At 61.4% G+C, this 15834-nt stretch overlaps 2 protein-coding genes across 5 annotated transcripts; both read left to right on the top strand.

Moving 5' to 3' along the window:
- The first annotated feature begins 1569 nt into the window (after positions 1-1569).
- Positions 1570-8151, top strand: RENBP (renin binding protein). Of its 3 annotated transcripts, none has more exons than XM_079727725.1 (10): positions 1570-1736; positions 1874-1949; positions 2042-2117; positions 2308-2480; positions 3566-3790; positions 4341-4422; positions 4730-4905; positions 5478-5609; positions 7819-7906; positions 7987-8151. In XM_079727725.1, the coding sequence occupies exons 1-10, from the start codon at positions 1579-1581 to the stop codon at positions 8130-8132; spliced, it is 1332 nt and encodes a 443-aa protein (XP_079583851.1). In that variant the 5' UTR covers positions 1570-1578; the 3' UTR covers positions 8133-8151. The 3 variants fall into 3 exon arrangements, with proteins under 3 accessions (XP_079583851.1, XP_079583853.1, XP_079583852.1); XM_079727726.1 differs by having other exon boundaries at positions 1711-1736; positions 1874-1924; XM_079727727.1 differs by lacking the exon at positions 1874-1949 and having other exon boundaries at positions 1658-1736.
- Positions 8152-8523: 372 nt separating this feature from the next.
- On the top strand, positions 8524-13068 carry NAA10 (N-alpha-acetyltransferase 10, NatA catalytic subunit). 2 transcript variants are annotated; one of them, XM_079727718.1, is made up of 8 exons: positions 8524-8658; positions 9142-9240; positions 9694-9752; positions 10150-10195; positions 10281-10396; positions 10737-10781; positions 12029-12113; positions 12752-13068. In XM_079727718.1, the coding sequence occupies exons 1-8, from the start codon at positions 8638-8640 to the stop codon at positions 12986-12988; spliced, it is 708 nt and encodes a 235-aa protein (XP_079583844.1). In that variant the 5' UTR covers positions 8524-8637; the 3' UTR covers positions 12989-13068. The 2 variants fall into 2 exon arrangements, with proteins under 2 accessions (XP_079583844.1, XP_079583843.1); XM_079727717.1 differs by having other exon boundaries at positions 10734-10781.
- Positions 13069-15834: the final 2766 nt, after the last annotated feature.

Here is a 15834-nt window from a genome sequence, read left to right as displayed (position 1 = left end):
TGCCAGACACGTGGTACGTGGCTCTGTGGATGCTCACAGCGTGGGGGGGCGGGCGCCAGGTTCCTGGCGCCCACTCGTCGTCCCTCTGCTCACTTGCACGGCTCTCTGGACGGCCAGGGCCACGCTGCTGGTATCTTCAGCACCGGTCTCAAAATACTGGGCTCCAGCCCCGCCCAGGGACAGGAACACCACCGGCTCTCACCTCGCGATTGGGACCCAGGGCCGGGGGCCACCCGTAAGAACCTTAGAACCCTCCCCATAGCAAGGCTCGTCCTTGCCTAGGCATGAGGGAGACAGAGTGCCAGGAAGGCACGGGATCCGCAGGCAGGTGGCTGACACCAGCCCAGCTGGGCCCACGTCTGGGACACCCCTACGCAGGCACGAGGGAAGGCGGAGGGTGGAGGGGCACAGCAGCCACAGGGCACACCAGATGCCGGTCCCCCGTGCTGTCGGGACCAGCGCACAGCTGCGGGAGCCGCAGGGGCTCCAGGCCCCTGTCCTAGGGCTGTAGGACACTCCTGGGCTGCTGTCCCTCCTTCCGGAAGACGGGGCGACGGACCCTGAAGGCCACGCTTCCCTGAGCCCCACTGGGAGCCCAGGGTCCCTGGAACGCCCCCTCCACATAACTCTTCCATTGGCTGGGCAAGTAGGCGACAGTTCGGCCAGCCTTCCTCAGAGCACCTGACCTAATCAGACAGTCACAGAGCCTTGAAGTGAAAAGCAGATCCGGGTGCTGGAAGATATGCCTGGAGAACTCGGGGGTGTGACGGCGGAGAGGGCCCAGGATGCCCACTCTTGCCTGGCCTTCGAGCTGCCGTCCCTGGGGCGAAGAGGTCAGGTGCTGAGGGGCTGCTTCATCAGAGAGGACTTGCTCCCCTGTGGGGCCCAGGTCAGAGGAGCCGAGGCGTTCAGCCAGTTCCAGCTGCTCTCTCTCCTGCTGCACCTGGGTCCACGCCCCGCCCTGTCCAGCCCCCTGCTGGTCCCCCCCGCCCCACCCCCTACCCCCCCCCCCCCGTCCCAGACCATCCTCCTGCCAGCTCACCCAGCACTTCCCACCGGGACGATCTTGAGCGGAGGCTGCCCAGCAGAGGGGCTCCGCAGGACTCTGCCGCCCAAAGGTGGGGTAGGCCAAGAGTCGGGGCGCAGCCGGAGGGCGGGGTGGAGTCGCAAGCCAGCCAAGCCCCGCCCCCGCTGCGGGCTCTGCCCCCAGGCCCGGGCGGAACCCCGGGGAGGAGGGGTGGGTGGGGCTAGGCTGGGTCAGCTGAGTGACAGTCACGCGACCACGACCAGCTCGCCTCCGAGCGGCTTCCTGGAGGAGAGGGGGGGACAAGCAGGAGTCTCCGAGTGTGGCAGGCCAGTGGTGTGGGACCCGGGAGGGGGTGGGGGAGGAGGGCTTGTCCTGGAGGCTCCCCAGGGCGGTGGGGTCAGTCCTGGGGCTGGCCTGGGGCTGGAGGGCAGACCGGCACAGGGCTGGGTCCCGAGGCCTGGGGGCCTGGGGGACCCAGCCCTGGGGTCCACTCGAGCCTGGGGTGAGCTGGGGCACCAAGGGGCCCACTGAGGAGGCTGGGACCCGGAAAGATGGGGAGGTCTGAGGGGGAGCTGTGCCTCCAAGTGCAAGTTTCCCAGGACATGGAGAAGGAGAGAGAGACCCTGCAGGCCTGGAAGGAGCGTGTGGGGCACGAGCTGGACGTCGTGGTGGCTTTCTGGTTGGAGCACTCCCACGACCAGGAGCACGGGTGCGCCTCGCCCTGCTCGGGCCCTGGGTGGGGTCCCTACCCCTGCTGAGTCCCCGCCTCACTCAGCTGACTCAGGCCTGCTGGGCTCCCCCCCTCCACCGGCTCCCCGCTCGGCTAACGCTGCGCGTGGCCCACAGGGGCTTCTTCACGTGCCTTGGCCGTGACGGGCAGGTGTATGACGACCTCAAGTACGTCTGGCTGCAGGGGAGGCAGGTACGACAGGGGCACCCGAGACTTGCCGTCATCCCGGCCTCGAGGACTGGGCCGCTCCCCACTTAAGCCATGTTTCCTCCACTCCCCCACAGGTGTGGATGTATTGTCGCCTGTACCGCAAGCTTGAGCGCTTCCGCCGCCCTGAGCTTCTGAATGCAGCTAAAGCAGGTGCCCCCTCCGTGTCCCCATCTCCCCAGAGGCCGCTCCAAGTCACTCTGTAGCACACGTGCACCTAGGTGCCTAGTTCTTAGAGGGGTCTAGAAGCAGCAAAGGGCCCGGTATGCTCGCAGGTAGGGAGGAAGGGGGAGGCGGTGGCATCCTCACCCAAATTCTAGCAGGCCACCTTCCTGACCAGCAGGTGGCGAATTTTTGCTGCATTATGCCCGAGTGGCACCTCCTGCAAAGAAGTGTGCCTTTGTGCTGACGAGGGACGGCCGCCCGGTCAAGGTGCAGCGGACCATCTTCAGCGAGTGTTTCTACACCATGGCCATGAATGAGCTGTGGAGGGTGACAGGGGACGCGCAGTACCAGGTGCATGGGAGGAAGGCTGCCCTGCGTGTCTCCGTGCCCTCGCCTGTCCTGGGCATGGCTGCCAGAGCATTCCCATTCAGCATGCGAGCCCCTCCCTGGGTCCTGTGTGCAGGGCCGGGTCTGTCGTCACCGTCAGTCCTTACTCTGGGCCCCCACAGCCCAGGGCTGCTGGTAACACCCCGCCTTGTTGCACTGTACTGTCACTGTGCGTCTACAGGTGAAGGAAAGTGCAGGGTTTATTACAAGCCTCCAAGCAAGGAGAAAGGGCAGGTCTTGCTCAAAAGACCCAAACTCTCTGATGGCTTCCGGGGAAGGGCTTTTAAAGGCAAGGTGAGGGAGGGGGTGGCGGAACACCTGATCAGCTTATGGACGTTCTTCTGACTGGTTGGTGGTGAGGTAACCAGGTGGTATTTCGGGAGGGAGTCAACATCATCAGCCTTCTGGTTCCAGTGGTCTGGGGTCTACACGCCAGTGGTCAACATGCCCTTACCTTCTTCCACCCGCTGGGGGTCTTAGCATCTGCAAAACAACTCAGGGATATGACTCAGGATATGATCTATAGCCCTTGAGGAGCAACTAAAGGTCCATGACTTTCTTTTACGGCTGAACTATTAGTATTTTGTGTTGCTTATCAGTTTTCCTTTGCTTCTGCATTTTCTCACTTCTATGATTATATTTGCTCTTTGGAACTCGGGGAAGGCCTAGGAGGCTAAAGCTTTTCTACAGACAAGAGGCAAGGGACACGGGGTCTACCCCCCAGAGGGCTCTGCAGGTTGCTGCTCAGTTTCACAGGGATCAATCCGCGCCCTGCCCTCGCTGGGAGAGGGCCGCTCCCCGCTCCCTGGGCCCCCTCTTGCTTTCAAACGTGACCTCACTGTCTGGGAATGGTCTACGCCCCCAGAGTGGGAGCCCTAGCCCCCAGCCCGGGGCCAGGCCCAGAGTAGGCCTTGGTGAAGGTGTCCTATGAGTGGCAGGGAGGACATGGTTCTCCCACCCCAGGGCTGGGGACCCAGCACGTCAGCACCTGGGGGACCAGACTGGATGGGATGCAGCCTCAGCCTGGGCCTCCCCTCATCCCTCCCCAGAGCGAAGCGGTGGAGATGATGGATCAGATCGTGCACTGGGTGCGGGAGGACCCCTCTGGGCTGGGCCGGCCCCAGCTCCCTGGTGCCCCGGCCTCGGAGTCCATGGCGGTGCCCATGATGCTGCTCAGCCTGGTGGAGCAGCTCGGGGAGGCCGACGAGGAGCTGGCGGGCAGCTACGCGGAGCTGGGGGACTGGTGCGCTCAGAGGATTCTGCGGCACGTCCAGGTGGGGGCAGGGCAGCAGGCGGACGGCGGCTGCCAGACAGGGCCTGGGGAGCTGGGGGGCAGGGCGACCCCCTACTCCCCACCCCCGGGGCGCCTCCTCCGCCCGCACCCACCCCCAGAGCCGGGCCCCGATGGCTCCCTTTACAGGCGGGGAGATGGGGCGAGGTGCGGCCCAGAACCCTCGGGAAGGGAAGGAGGGCCCCGGGGGAGCCGGGGTGGGTGCCAGAGCCCCGGGCACGTCAGGGAGCAGGAAGCCTGGCCAGGCTCAACTTCGTCCCAGGCCTCTGCACAGCCCAGTCCTCCCAGTCGCAGCCTCCGTTCAGTGTCTTACCCTCCCCACATCAGGGGCCCAGGCCCAAAGCAAGGGTTAGGACAGGTCCAGACCCTTGGGAGTGAATCGGCTCCTCCTCCAAAGCCCCTCTGAGCGAGGCCACCCAAGCCTGCAGATCAGGAGGGAGGGAGGGTGGGAGGGCGCGTCTTTCTTGTTGGATGATGGGGCGGGGGTCAGGGGGCGCTGAAGGCCAAGCTACCTTCTACTCCTCCCTCGGCAGAGGGGTGGGCAGGCTGTGCTGGAGAATGTGTCAGAGGATGGCGAGGGGCTTTCTGGCTGCTTGGGGAGACACCAGAACCCAGGTGAGGGGCAGGGTGGGCTGGGGGTGGCCCGGGAGGAGGGGGGCGCTCAGCCTTGGTTCTGGACTCCAGATGCGGGGAGTGCCCTCCTCCCTCCGCCCTCAGCGCACAGAGGACCAGGCAGGGGAGGAGGGACGGGCCTCCCACGCTGGAGTGTCAGCAGCAGGAGAGTGACTCTGGGGCAGACCGGCAGGGCTGGGGGGGCTCAAAGCAGGCCCCACAGAGAGGAAGGGAGTCAGCGGTCAGCACGGCGCTTGAGCCCCCCGCCTGGGGGAGGACATGCGGCCTGCCTTACCCGAGCCCTCACCAGGCCATGCGCTGGAAGCTGGCTGGTTCCTGCTCCGTCACGCCATCCGGAGAGGTGACCCCAAACTTCGAGACCACGTTATCGACAAGTTCCTATTGTTGCCTTTCCGCTCTGGATGGGATCCTGACCATGGAGGTCTCTTCTACTTCCAGGATGCTGATGGCCTATGCCCCACCCAGGTGGGAATGTACCCAGGGCTACATGGTACTAACCTGTTGAAGGCTTTCTGCCCAGGGAGGTGCGTGCTGTCATCACCCATTTCAGAGAGGGGGACCCGGGGCTCAGAGGAGTGAACCTGCCCAGTGTGACCCCAGTGGGAAGCTCGACTCCTGTGCCGGTGGCACAGGGAGGCCGTGAGGGAGCGCAGACCACGCCCACGCAGAGACACATGGCCCTTCATCTTGGAAAGGCTCTCTGAGTGACCCTAAGGCATCAGCAGTGGGAGCAGATTTGCTCCCTTATGTCTGTTGTCTGACTGTGCCTTGATCCTGCTGAGCTCTGCAGAGGGTGGCTGAGTGTCCGAGGGCCTTTAGACAGACTGACGACACAGCCGGGGTTTCGATTCCAGGGCTCAAGGGGCACCTGCCCCAGCCCTGCCCGTTGGCAGGGGCTACTTGGGCTGCATCTGGCTCAGGAAGCTAGTCGCGATCTAATGGGCAGTTAAGGCCCCCAGAGACGTGACTCTCCTGCTGGGAGGGGTGGCGGAGTGGGGTCCAGGGCTCTCAGATGCCTGCCTCCGCTCTGCTCTCAGCTGGAGTGGGCCATGAAGCTCTGGTGGCCGCACAGCGAAGCCATGATCGCCTTCCTCATGGGCTACAGTGAGAGCGGGGACTCCGCCTTGCTGGACATCTTCTACCAGGTGGCCGAGTACACTTTCCGCCAGGTAAGTGCTGCTTCCTGGTCTCAGCGGCGGCGTGGAGGAGACCACAGGCACGGCACACCCCCTCCTTCCCCCGCTCGCCGGACATGGTCCCTCAGTAGGTCTGAGAGTTCCTGGAAGACCCGGCCCTGGTGCCCTCTGTTCAGTCAAGAGAATGGCCCCTGCCCCACTAGAGCTCACATTTTGGTGCTGGTGGGACCGACCATAAACAAGTAAACCAGCAAACACAGATGGTGATGAGAGCTCTGGGAAATAAAGCAAGGTCAGGGCACTGGGGGGCTAGTGGGAAAGAAAAAGGCTGGGGTTTCAGGAGGGGAGGCCATAGGGCACTAGGCAAAGGCAGGGAGACCGGGCTGTGGCTGTCATCCTGGCTAGTGAGTGGGGGCCTGGCCCAGGGTGGGAGCTGCAGCGGCTCAGGGGTCAGAGTGTGGTCGAGCGGGAGAGGTGTGGGCTGGCCACGTGAGGCAAGGTAAGCTTGGAGTACAGAAGGAAAGGAGAAGAGGGAATAGGCAGGCCCAGCAAAGGAGATGAGAATCAGCTGTGAGGTAGGAAGGAAACCAGCCCCCCCCCCCACAGAGGCCCGAGTGCTGTGAGCAGAGTGATGAGCTGTGCCAGCTGCTGCCAAGGGGCACCTCGGGTGCTGAGCCGGATGGGGAATGAAGGAAGATTCCCGATGTGTTTCTAAAGCCACGACTCACTCCATTAGTAAACCCCAGTACGGGAGGGATTACAACAGGGGGGTCTTATTCTGAGGTCTGTGGGCTTTGAAACCTGAGAGAAAATTCCATCTTTATTTGCACTAACCTCTAACTGAAATCCAGCATTCACGTTCATCATGAATGAAAGCAGTGAACCACAGTATTAGCAGTGTCCGACTTTGTCACCAGTAGAAATTCCAAATGTCTTCGTGTTATGCTGTGGTTAGAGAGGCATCTCCAAGTACTGCACACGCTCGTCACTGCTTCCAAACACGGGATCCACAAGACCAGAGGCGATATATATTAATATTGAATGCATTCATAGAGAACATGTGTTCGAGGTGATCGCTCTTAACTGCATAAAGGGAAATTTAAGGAATACATTTTCAAGAAAGAGAGATTGCATTGAACAATCACAAAAGTTATAAACAACAGGTAATTCACTATGCACTAATCGTCATAACAATACAGAAAGCAAAAATTCAGACATCCATGGGAAGGCTGGACAGGAAAACAGTCAAATCCTTTGTTATCTTCCCATGTCATATCTAGTAGTCGAATAATAAGTAAGGACATGAGTAATGTCACTGGAAAGATAGAATGAACAGATACAGAACTAGTTTTACCCCCTATGAAGAATACACCTACTCATAGGTCCCCATTTAAAAAGACATTTTTGATAGTGGACTTCAATGTCACTGATTTCTTTTATGGTCCTTCTGAGAAGGGGTTCCACTCAGGTCTCTATCTGGGGAGGAAGGGCCTAGGCCAGGGCTCTGAGGTCTATCCTGGAGCATCTGGAAGGAACTGGGCAGGAGAGAAGCGAGGAATTTGGAAAGGGTCAACAGAGCTGCTGGGCAGGGGCAGGCTTCAGGTGGCTCCGAGGGAGGGGTAGATGTGTTTGGGACCTGTGGTGAGCAAGGCAGAAGTCAGACCTCTGTCCGGGATACCTACAATGGGTACCTACAATCTCATCCACTGGAAGACAGCCCTCTGAAGCAGGGAACAGGAGCTCCAAAGGAATAACTTGTTACAAAGTTACACGGCAGGTCAGCACTTCCTCAGGGTTCTGTTTCCTTTTTTATAGTTATTTTTAAAAATTATATTTATTTACTTTTGGCTGCGCTGGGTCTTCTTTGCTGCGCGGGGGCTTCTCACTGCGGTCGGTGGCTTCTCTTGTTGCGGAGCACGGGCTCTAGAGCGCAAGCTCAGTAGTCCCAAGCAGGGTTTTTGTTTTTTTAATTCCATCTTGCAAGGTTTCATCTCACAGCCTGCGGCCCCTTCCCCAAGTGGGGTAACTAGCTGCAGACTCAAAACTCCACCCCCCCCCCAAGAAAAAGGAAAAGGAAAAGCCCCTTGCTTTCATATTTGTCCAGGAGGCGGGACCTCATTTTAAGAGCACCGATTCTGGAGCCGGGGGTCAGCCCGGGCTCTGACCCCGACGTAGCGGTTTAGTGGGGCCGGTGAACGCCCCTTTCCCAGGCCTGCCTGTCACTGCCTCATTGTTATTGCAGTTTCGCGATCCCGAATACGGGGAATGGTTTGGCTACCTGAACCGAGAAGGGAAGGTCGCCCTCACCATCAAGGGGGGTCCTTTCAAAGGTGAGTGGGGGAAAGGGCGGGGCCCAGGGGCTTCGGCTGCCCACGGCCCTCCCAACCCGCCGTCCCGCCTCTCCCCGCAGGCTGCTTCCACGTGCCGCGGTGCCTCGCCATGTGCGAGGAGATGCTGAGTGACCTGCTGAGCCGCCTCGCCCCGGCCTCGGCCCCGGTCCCGGCCCTCAGCGTCCGGTCTCCGCCCGCCGACCCCGCCCGCCGAGGCGCAGAATAAAGCCAAGCCTGCTCCACTGCCCGTGTGTGTGGAGCGTCTGTTGGGTGTCGGGTGGGGGACCAACCGCCGCCTTTGGCTGGAGGGCACCTGCTCGCCCAGCCAGTGACCCGCCCCGCGCGCTGGACCCTCCCACCCTGCCAACAGGCCCGCCCCGCGCCGGGGCCCGCCCGGCCATTGGCCCGGCCCGCCCCGCGGAGAGGCCCACCCCGCCCTTGGCCCTCTCTGCGCCAGGCCGAGCGGCCGGGAGGGCGGGCCCGGCGGGCGGGCTCGGCGGCGCGCACTTCCGGCCGGTGGCCGGGCCCGGCGCGCGCCGCCTCTTCCGCCGCCGTCCCCGCGATCCGGGACCCAGCTACAGCTTCAGCTCCAGCCCAGCTCCAGCCCCAGCCCCAGCCCCAGCCCCAGCCCTGGCCTGGCAGCCCCGGCGTCGCTTCGGAGCACATCGGAGCGCGGTGGCAGCTGACTGCGCGTTCACGACCCGCTGGGAGCCGGGAGCCCCGCCGCCGTTATGAACATCCGCAATGCGAGGGTGAGGGGCCGGGGCCGGAGGCTGTCCGCGCCGCGTGGGAGCGGGGCCCGGTGGCCGCGTGCGCACGCTCCCGAGGGGCCCGGCCGAGCACCGGGCCAACCGCCCTGCGCGCCCTCGGCCGCCCGGCGCGGAAAAGTGACGGCCACGTCCCCGTGGGGCTGGATCTACCCGAAGAGGAGGCCGGGGGAGCCAGGGGCGCAGGGCCGGGGCTGCGAACCCCTTCTTTTCGGATGTCGGGTTGGCGTTGGATGGTGTCGGGGAGCTTCCTGGAGCTCAACGTTCGTTCCTGGAAGTCAGTTTTTGCACAGCGGCTGTGGGCCAGGCCTGTGCAGAGACAGATAGTCCCAGCGCCCGCCCAGCCCTGTGGGGGGGGGGGGGGCGGGGGTCGCTGAGTAGACAGAGCAGGGTTCTAACACGACCGAGGCCTACTTAGTCACCGCAGCCCCCGGCCTGACTGCATTCCACTGCCCTCCTCTCCCGCAGCCAGAGGACCTGATGAACATGCAGCACTGCAACCTCCTGTGCCTGCCCGAGAACTACCAGATGAAATATTATTTCTACCATGGCCTTTCCTGGCCCCAGGTGGGCAGCTGTTGAATTTGGGGATGAGGGAAACCAGGCCAAGGAAATTCCACGCTGGGTCGTCTTGGGACGAGCCGGGGAGGTCGCGCGAGGTCGTGAAGAGTCCGGGGGGCGCACGGGTCAATGAGGCCCTGAGTGTTTCCGGCTGGGGTGGCGGGAGATGGAGAGGAGGCGCCTTGAAGAGGGGCGAAGAACAGGGCCAAGGTAGGGGCAGTATTCCCACCTGCGTCTGTCCACTTCTTCCGGGTTAAGGACATGGGGCACGGGGTGATGGGGGAAAACCAAGCCACTTGGCCTGGAGGTCAGGAGCTGTCACTGAACTCGCTGCCTGATCGCCTTCTGTCTGTCACGCACACAGCGACAGGCAGGCGCTGGGGCCAGGTGTCCGATAAGGGCGCCTCCAGCTCTGACAGGAACTTGTTTTCTGCCTTCTCTTTCCTCCCTGTCACCCAGCTCTCTTACATCGCTGAGGATGAGAATGGGAAGATTGTGGGGTATGTCCTGGCCAAAATGTGAGTCACCAAGGACGGAGGGACAAGCCTGGTGCCTGACCTGGGGGTGGGGGGAGGAGGGACACCGACACCGCACGCGTCTGGCGGATGCTGCCTGGGTTGGGTTGGGGTTTTTTGTTTTGTTTTGTTAATTAATAGACTGTTTCTTTAGTTCAGTTTCCTCTCACATTAGCCATTTCAGACCACCTTTCACTTAGTCATATGCATTGAAGTCTCCCCCCATGTCTTTTCATGGCTTGAGAGCTCCTTTCTTTTTGGCACTGAACAGTATTCCATTGACACTGCACGTGTCTTTTGGCTGCTGCCTGGGGTTTGGAGAGTCCTGGCTCTCCCCCGTCCCGGGACTGGATGCACTTTGGGGTTCACGCCTAGCCCCTCTCCTTTCTTCTTGCTCTAGGGAAGAGGACCCGGACGACGTGCCCCATGGACACATCACCTCGCTGGTGCGTAGGGCCCACCCAGGCTCTGGTGGGGGCAGGGGCGGAAGTTAGTTGGAGCCGCCCCGAGGTCCCACCTTTCTCCCACCAGGCTGTGAAGCGTTCCCATCGGCGCCTTGGCCTGGCTCAGAAGCTGATGGACCAGGCCTCCCGAGCCATGATCGAGAACTTCAATGCCAAATACGTCTCCCTGCATGTCAGGAAGAGGTGGAAGCCAGGGCCGAGGGAAGGGGGGTGGGTAGGGGGATACTGTCTGTTTTGTTGGGGTTTTTTGAATTTTATTTTATTTATTTTTATACAGCAGGTTCTTATCAGTTATCTATTTTATACATATTCGTGTATATATGTCAATCCCAATCTCCCAATTCATCCCACCACCACCAGCGGGGATACTGCCTTGATGTGGATCCTGGGCTGCCTTGGCTTTTGGAGAAGATCGGGAAGTGGGCTTAGTGGGGAGGGGGACCGGGAGGAGGGGCAGGACCTGGACGTGCTGTCCCTGCCTGGCCTAGTCTGTACAGCTCAGCAGTGCCTTATTCCCCTGCAGTAACCGGGCCGCCCTGCACCTCTATTCCAACACCCTCAACTTTCAGTAAGTAGATCTAGAGTTTTCGCATGGAGTGGGATGGTCCCCAGGTATGGCTTATCCAGGTGGCTGAGATGGGCTGAACTACCTTCTAGGCAGGGGCGTGAGGGCGGCTAGGGTTAGCTGAGATGGGGAGCGGGCCTTGGACAGCACTCCTGGGGGCAAGAGCACCTGCCTGCCGCAGTCCGCTTGAGGCCTGTGCTTCCGGAGGACGCTTGGTGTTTCTTGCTTGATGCTGGTGGCGGCTATGCTGGAAGGGCAGCATGGTGAAGAGGTTCGGAAGCAGAGACAAGGGCCCAGGACAGGAACAGAAGCCAAGGAGCAGAACTGAGTGACCAGGCACCCAGAAGCATCTAAGCGGGACCAGAAGAAAGGATAAACCTGGGCACGTCCATGCAGGAAGGGCCACTGGCAAGAGCAGCAGGGGGGTCTAGAGCCCTGGGTGTCCTGGTGGCTGAGGGTGGGTCCACTCAGGGATGTGGCAGTCTCTGTGTGCCCAGCACAGGACAGGGAGAGCCTAGCAGGGAACTGCTCTGCCCAGTACATTGTGGTGAAAGCCGCTGGAAAGTGAGGCTGAGGTGGGCTGTCCGTGGAGGGCCCACTGAGACAGCGTCAGCTTCAGCTTGGTGGGGGATGAGGAGGGACTGTTGGGAAGGGAAGTGGCCTCAGGGCTGGGTATTTGAGGCAGGATCTTTGGGCTGGATGCAAATGCCTCTGGTGGTTGACAGTTCTAGGGTCTTAAGGCTGGCAGGGCCGTTCTGGGCCATCCAGACCGGCTCCCTTTTCAGTGGCAGGGTGCCCAGGTCTGCACACACACCTCCCAGCGCAGGCCTGGCCCCTGAGCTGCTCGGGCTAGGGGCCACGCTGCCTGGTAACGACCACCAAGAACAGACGCCGCAGCACCCCTCCCCGGTTGCAACTGTTAGGCATAGAGCCAGCCGTGCATGCCCAGGAAGTGACAGGGAGCGGGGAAGGGAGGGGACTGCCAAATTCAGGGCTTCAGTTCACAGGAAACCACAGCTGCAGATCCTTGGTGGCCAGGTTAGGGACGAGGGGCAGTGGCAGGATGCCAGGGGTGGGGGGCAATAAAGGAGCTGGGTGCTACTTACTGTTGGAGAAAGCAGAGGGAAGACCATGTTGGAAATGTCTCCCAAAGGGTCCTTGGGGGGGCAATGACACCCTGCCCCACTGAAGGCTGAGGAGAATTGCCCCCGATTTGGGTTGCCCTCCTTCTCTCCACCCGCTGCCCCCAGGATCAGCGAAGTGGAGCCCAAATACTATGCAGATGGGGAAGACGCATATGCGATGAAACGGGATCTCACCCAGATGGCCGATGAGGTAAGAGTCCTGCGGGGCCAGGGCCGCAGTCCCCAGGCAAGGCGAGCAGGGGTGGCCTGGAGCAGTGGGAAGCTGCGTCGCCGGAAGTCCTGGCCCTCTTCACCTCAGCTTCCGTAGCTGACAGGCGGGGAGCCGGACCTTGGCAGGGCTTTAACGAAGGCCATCGGCCCAAGATTCCATTCTCCGAGGAGGAAGAAGCCCGTCCTGCCCAGAGGCTGCTGTGAGAGGAGAGGGAGGGGGCCCCTGGACGTGCTGAGAGACACGGGGCCTGGGGACGGCTGTGGCTGGCTCCAAGGCTCAGGGGCCAGACAAAACCGGGCTGAAGAGAAGTCAGGGTTCTGCTCAAGGCTCCTCGGGGGCCAGGGCCGTTCAGAGGGCTCCACAGCAGCCTCATGAGGGAGCCGTGAGCACCTCCACTTTACAGGAGAGGGAACAGGCCCACAGGGGACAGTGCCAGGGCTCCCCCCCACCCCCGGAGTCGGACTCAGTCCTGTTTCCTGCCCTGGCTCTGCTGCCTCTCATCTTGCCCCCCACCGCCAGCAAGGGACAAGGCACGGGCGGCAGGAGAGGGCCTTCGTGGTCTAGAGACTTAGGTGCCGTCTCCTTACTCCCGTTTCTCCCCGGGCTCCTGGTGGCAGCTGAGGCGGCACCTGGAGCTGAAGGAGAAGGCCAGGCATGTGGTGCTGGGCTCCATCGAGAACAAGGTGGAGGGCAAGGGCAACTCGCTTCCGAGCTCGGGAGAGGCCTGTCGTGAGGAAAAGGGCCTGGCTGCGGAGGATAGCGGTGGAGACAGCAAAGACCTCAGTGAGGTCAGCGAGGCCACGGAGAGCACCGATGTCAAGGACAGCTCAGAGGCCTCTGACTCGGCCTCCTAGAGCCTGCACATGCTCCCCTCCCTGCCCTGCCCACCCCATCCTCACCCCGAGAGGTTTCACAATAAACTTCACCCAGTGGCCTTGGGGAGTCTACCTGTGCGAGCGTGCACATTGTTGGGGGGGGGGTGTATGCCCCTCTCTGGCTCTTCTGCATCCCTGTGGATGTGGACCTCACATCCTTTTGGCACAGTGCTTCCTGCCAAGCCCAAGTAGAAAGGAAGAGCTTTGTTGGGGCTTTGGAGATGTCTGATAGCTTGGAGCCATCTTTGGGTCCAGGGGGAAGGAAACCCTGGAGTTCTGGGAGCCTTCCGAGCCCTGCTCTGCTGCCGCCTTGACAGGCTCCAGATACCTGAGTCCAGCTGCTCGCTGAGCTCCTCTACCAATGTCCGATCTCGGTAATGGCCCAACCAGCTACCCAGTTGCTTGAGCCCTGGCAACTGTCCTTGATTCCTCCCTCTCCTGCAAACCGAAATGTCAGCGAGTCCTGTCTGTTCGATCACCGTGATACCCCTTGAATCTGCTTCCTAACCCAAGCCTTCTTTTTTTTTTTTTTTTTTGCGGTACGCGGGCCTCTCACTGCTGTGGCCTCTCCCGTTGCGGAGCACAGGCTCCGGAGGCGCAGGCCCAGCGGCCATGGCTCACGGGCCCAGCCGCTCCGTGGCACGTGGGATCTTCCCGGACTGGGGCACGAACCCGCATCCCCTGCATCGGCAGGTGGACTCTCAACCACTGCGCCACCAGGGAAGCCCCCAAGCCTTCATTTGAAAATAATCAGTGGGCTTGCTTTCTAGCATAGTTTTACATTTACAGAAGTGAGCAGATAGTATAGAGTTCCCGTGGACCGCCCCCCGTCCCCCTCAGTTTCCCCATTAATATTTTGCAACAGGTGTTAACAGGTGTTTGAACCAAGATTGATACATTGCTAACTACAGTCCACAGTTACGTTTCCCTCTGCGTTGTACACTCCGTGAGTTTGTTTGTTTGTTTGTTTGCGGTACGCGGGCCTCTCACTGTTGTGGCCTCTCCCATTGCGGAGCACAGGCTCCGGACGCGCAGGCTCAGCGGCCATGGCTCACGGGCCCAGCCGCTCCGCGGCATGTGGGATCTTCTTCTCGGACCGGGGCACGAACCCGTGTCCCCTGCATCGGCAGGCGGACTCTCAACCACTGCGCCACCAGGGAAGCCCCGTGAGTTTTGACAAATGCATAATGTCATTTCATGCAGCCTATAAGCCCTCTGTTTTTCATAGCTTCAATTCTAACCCTAAAATTGGCTCCTGTGCGTTTCATCCCTGCCATTCCCTCTGGCTGCAGCGCCATTGTTTGCTGCTCCTCATACCTGGGCGGGCCGCCCACCTCCCAGCGGAGCTCAGCACTCCTTAGCTGTCACTTTACCTTGTGCGCCTGCTGCCGCAGACGGCACTCTGCTCCTCTGCTACGCAGAATGATTTCCTACGGAGCTCGATTCGCTCTCTGGCTGGCGCCTGCCACGTGACCAACTAGCAGCCCGGTAAGCTAGCGAGCTGGCCGAGAACAGGAAGATGCGCCTGCGCGCGCCCGCTAACTCGCGGGCTGGTGGGGGGAGGGAGGCTGTGTTCTGATTGGCTCAAATCGCGGGCTTGCTGTCGGAGGCGGAGCGTCGCCCCGCCCCCCGCGCCTGCCTTTCGGTCCCTTTTGGTTCGCAAGCCGTGCCGGGCTTCGTTCCCAGGCTCTGATTGGCACGGCGGCGGCGGGGCTGGGCTCCGCGCGGCGGGCGCGGCGGGCGGGGCGGGCGAGGGGGAGAGCATGCGCGCTACCTCGGCCGCGCCCCAGCGCTGGCGGGAGGGAGCCCGCGGGGGCTCCCACGGTGCCCTGCGGCACACTCCTTCCTCTCTCGTCGGGCCCGCCCTGTGCTCTCCGCGTCCAGCGTTCCAGGAGGGCCCGTTGACGCTCGGCCGCCCCCAGGCGGTTGGGTTTCCTGGGCGGGGGCGGGAGCTGAGGCGAGGGCGGAGGGCAGAGAGGGGAAGCCGCAGGCCCGACTGACCCTTGGGGCCCAGCACTTTCTCCTTCTCTGCAGGACCTGCCTCTGGGAGGGGCCGCTTCAGTAGCTAGGTGCCGAACAGAGGCTGGAAGGCTGAGGGTGGGAAAAGCAGGAACTCCTGTTCCCTAGCCGTGTGACTGGGGGTGGGCTCTGGGGACGTCTCCCCAGGGGATGAACCTATACACAGAGGTGCACAGCCTGGACCCCCATTGTGAAACTTCTCCTGGAAAGCTCATTTGTGGGAAAATGGGAGGGGCCTCACTGTCCAATTCATGCTCTCCTCTGACGTGGACATCTGTTAACAACCTCCCCATTGATCTCATCTCCCTCTGGTCCATCCTTCACCCAGCAGACCTGACCACGTCAGCCCTATGGTCACCCCTCAGGACCAAGCGTTCACTCCACTTGTCAACAGGCTTAGCAAGGTCCCGCAGATCTGGTCCTGCCCTTCTGCACCATTTAGATTCTTTGAAGGGGAACAATAGAGCTGAGGACAGAGCAAGCAGTACGGCCTTGCCTTAAATGCCAAAGAAGCGTCCTAAAAGCCAGGGCTAGTTACTCAAGTTTTGACACCAGTGGCTGAATGGGGCTTCACGTGAGTATTCCTGGAGTCCTAAAAGTAAAAGGACGAAGGAGAGCATTTGAAAGGTGCCGACACCAGTTCAGCCACAGTTTCCTGCGGGCTTGAGTCCTGTGCCTGGCTCTGTTGAATGGGGGAGGAACTTTGGGCGACCAGTCAGGGCTCAGATAGAGGGTAGGGGGCAAGGTGTGTTGTGTTGGGTTTAGCCGATGAGGGGCATGCCTTCCTGCTGGGGTCCGGCCTGCTC

This window comes from Hyperoodon ampullatus (assembly GCF_949752795.1).
Source record: "Hyperoodon ampullatus genome assembly, chromosome: X".
Lineage (NCBI taxonomy): Eukaryota > Metazoa > Chordata > Mammalia > Artiodactyla > Ziphiidae > Hyperoodon > Hyperoodon ampullatus.
This window is presented reverse-complemented; position numbering and strand designations above follow the sequence as displayed.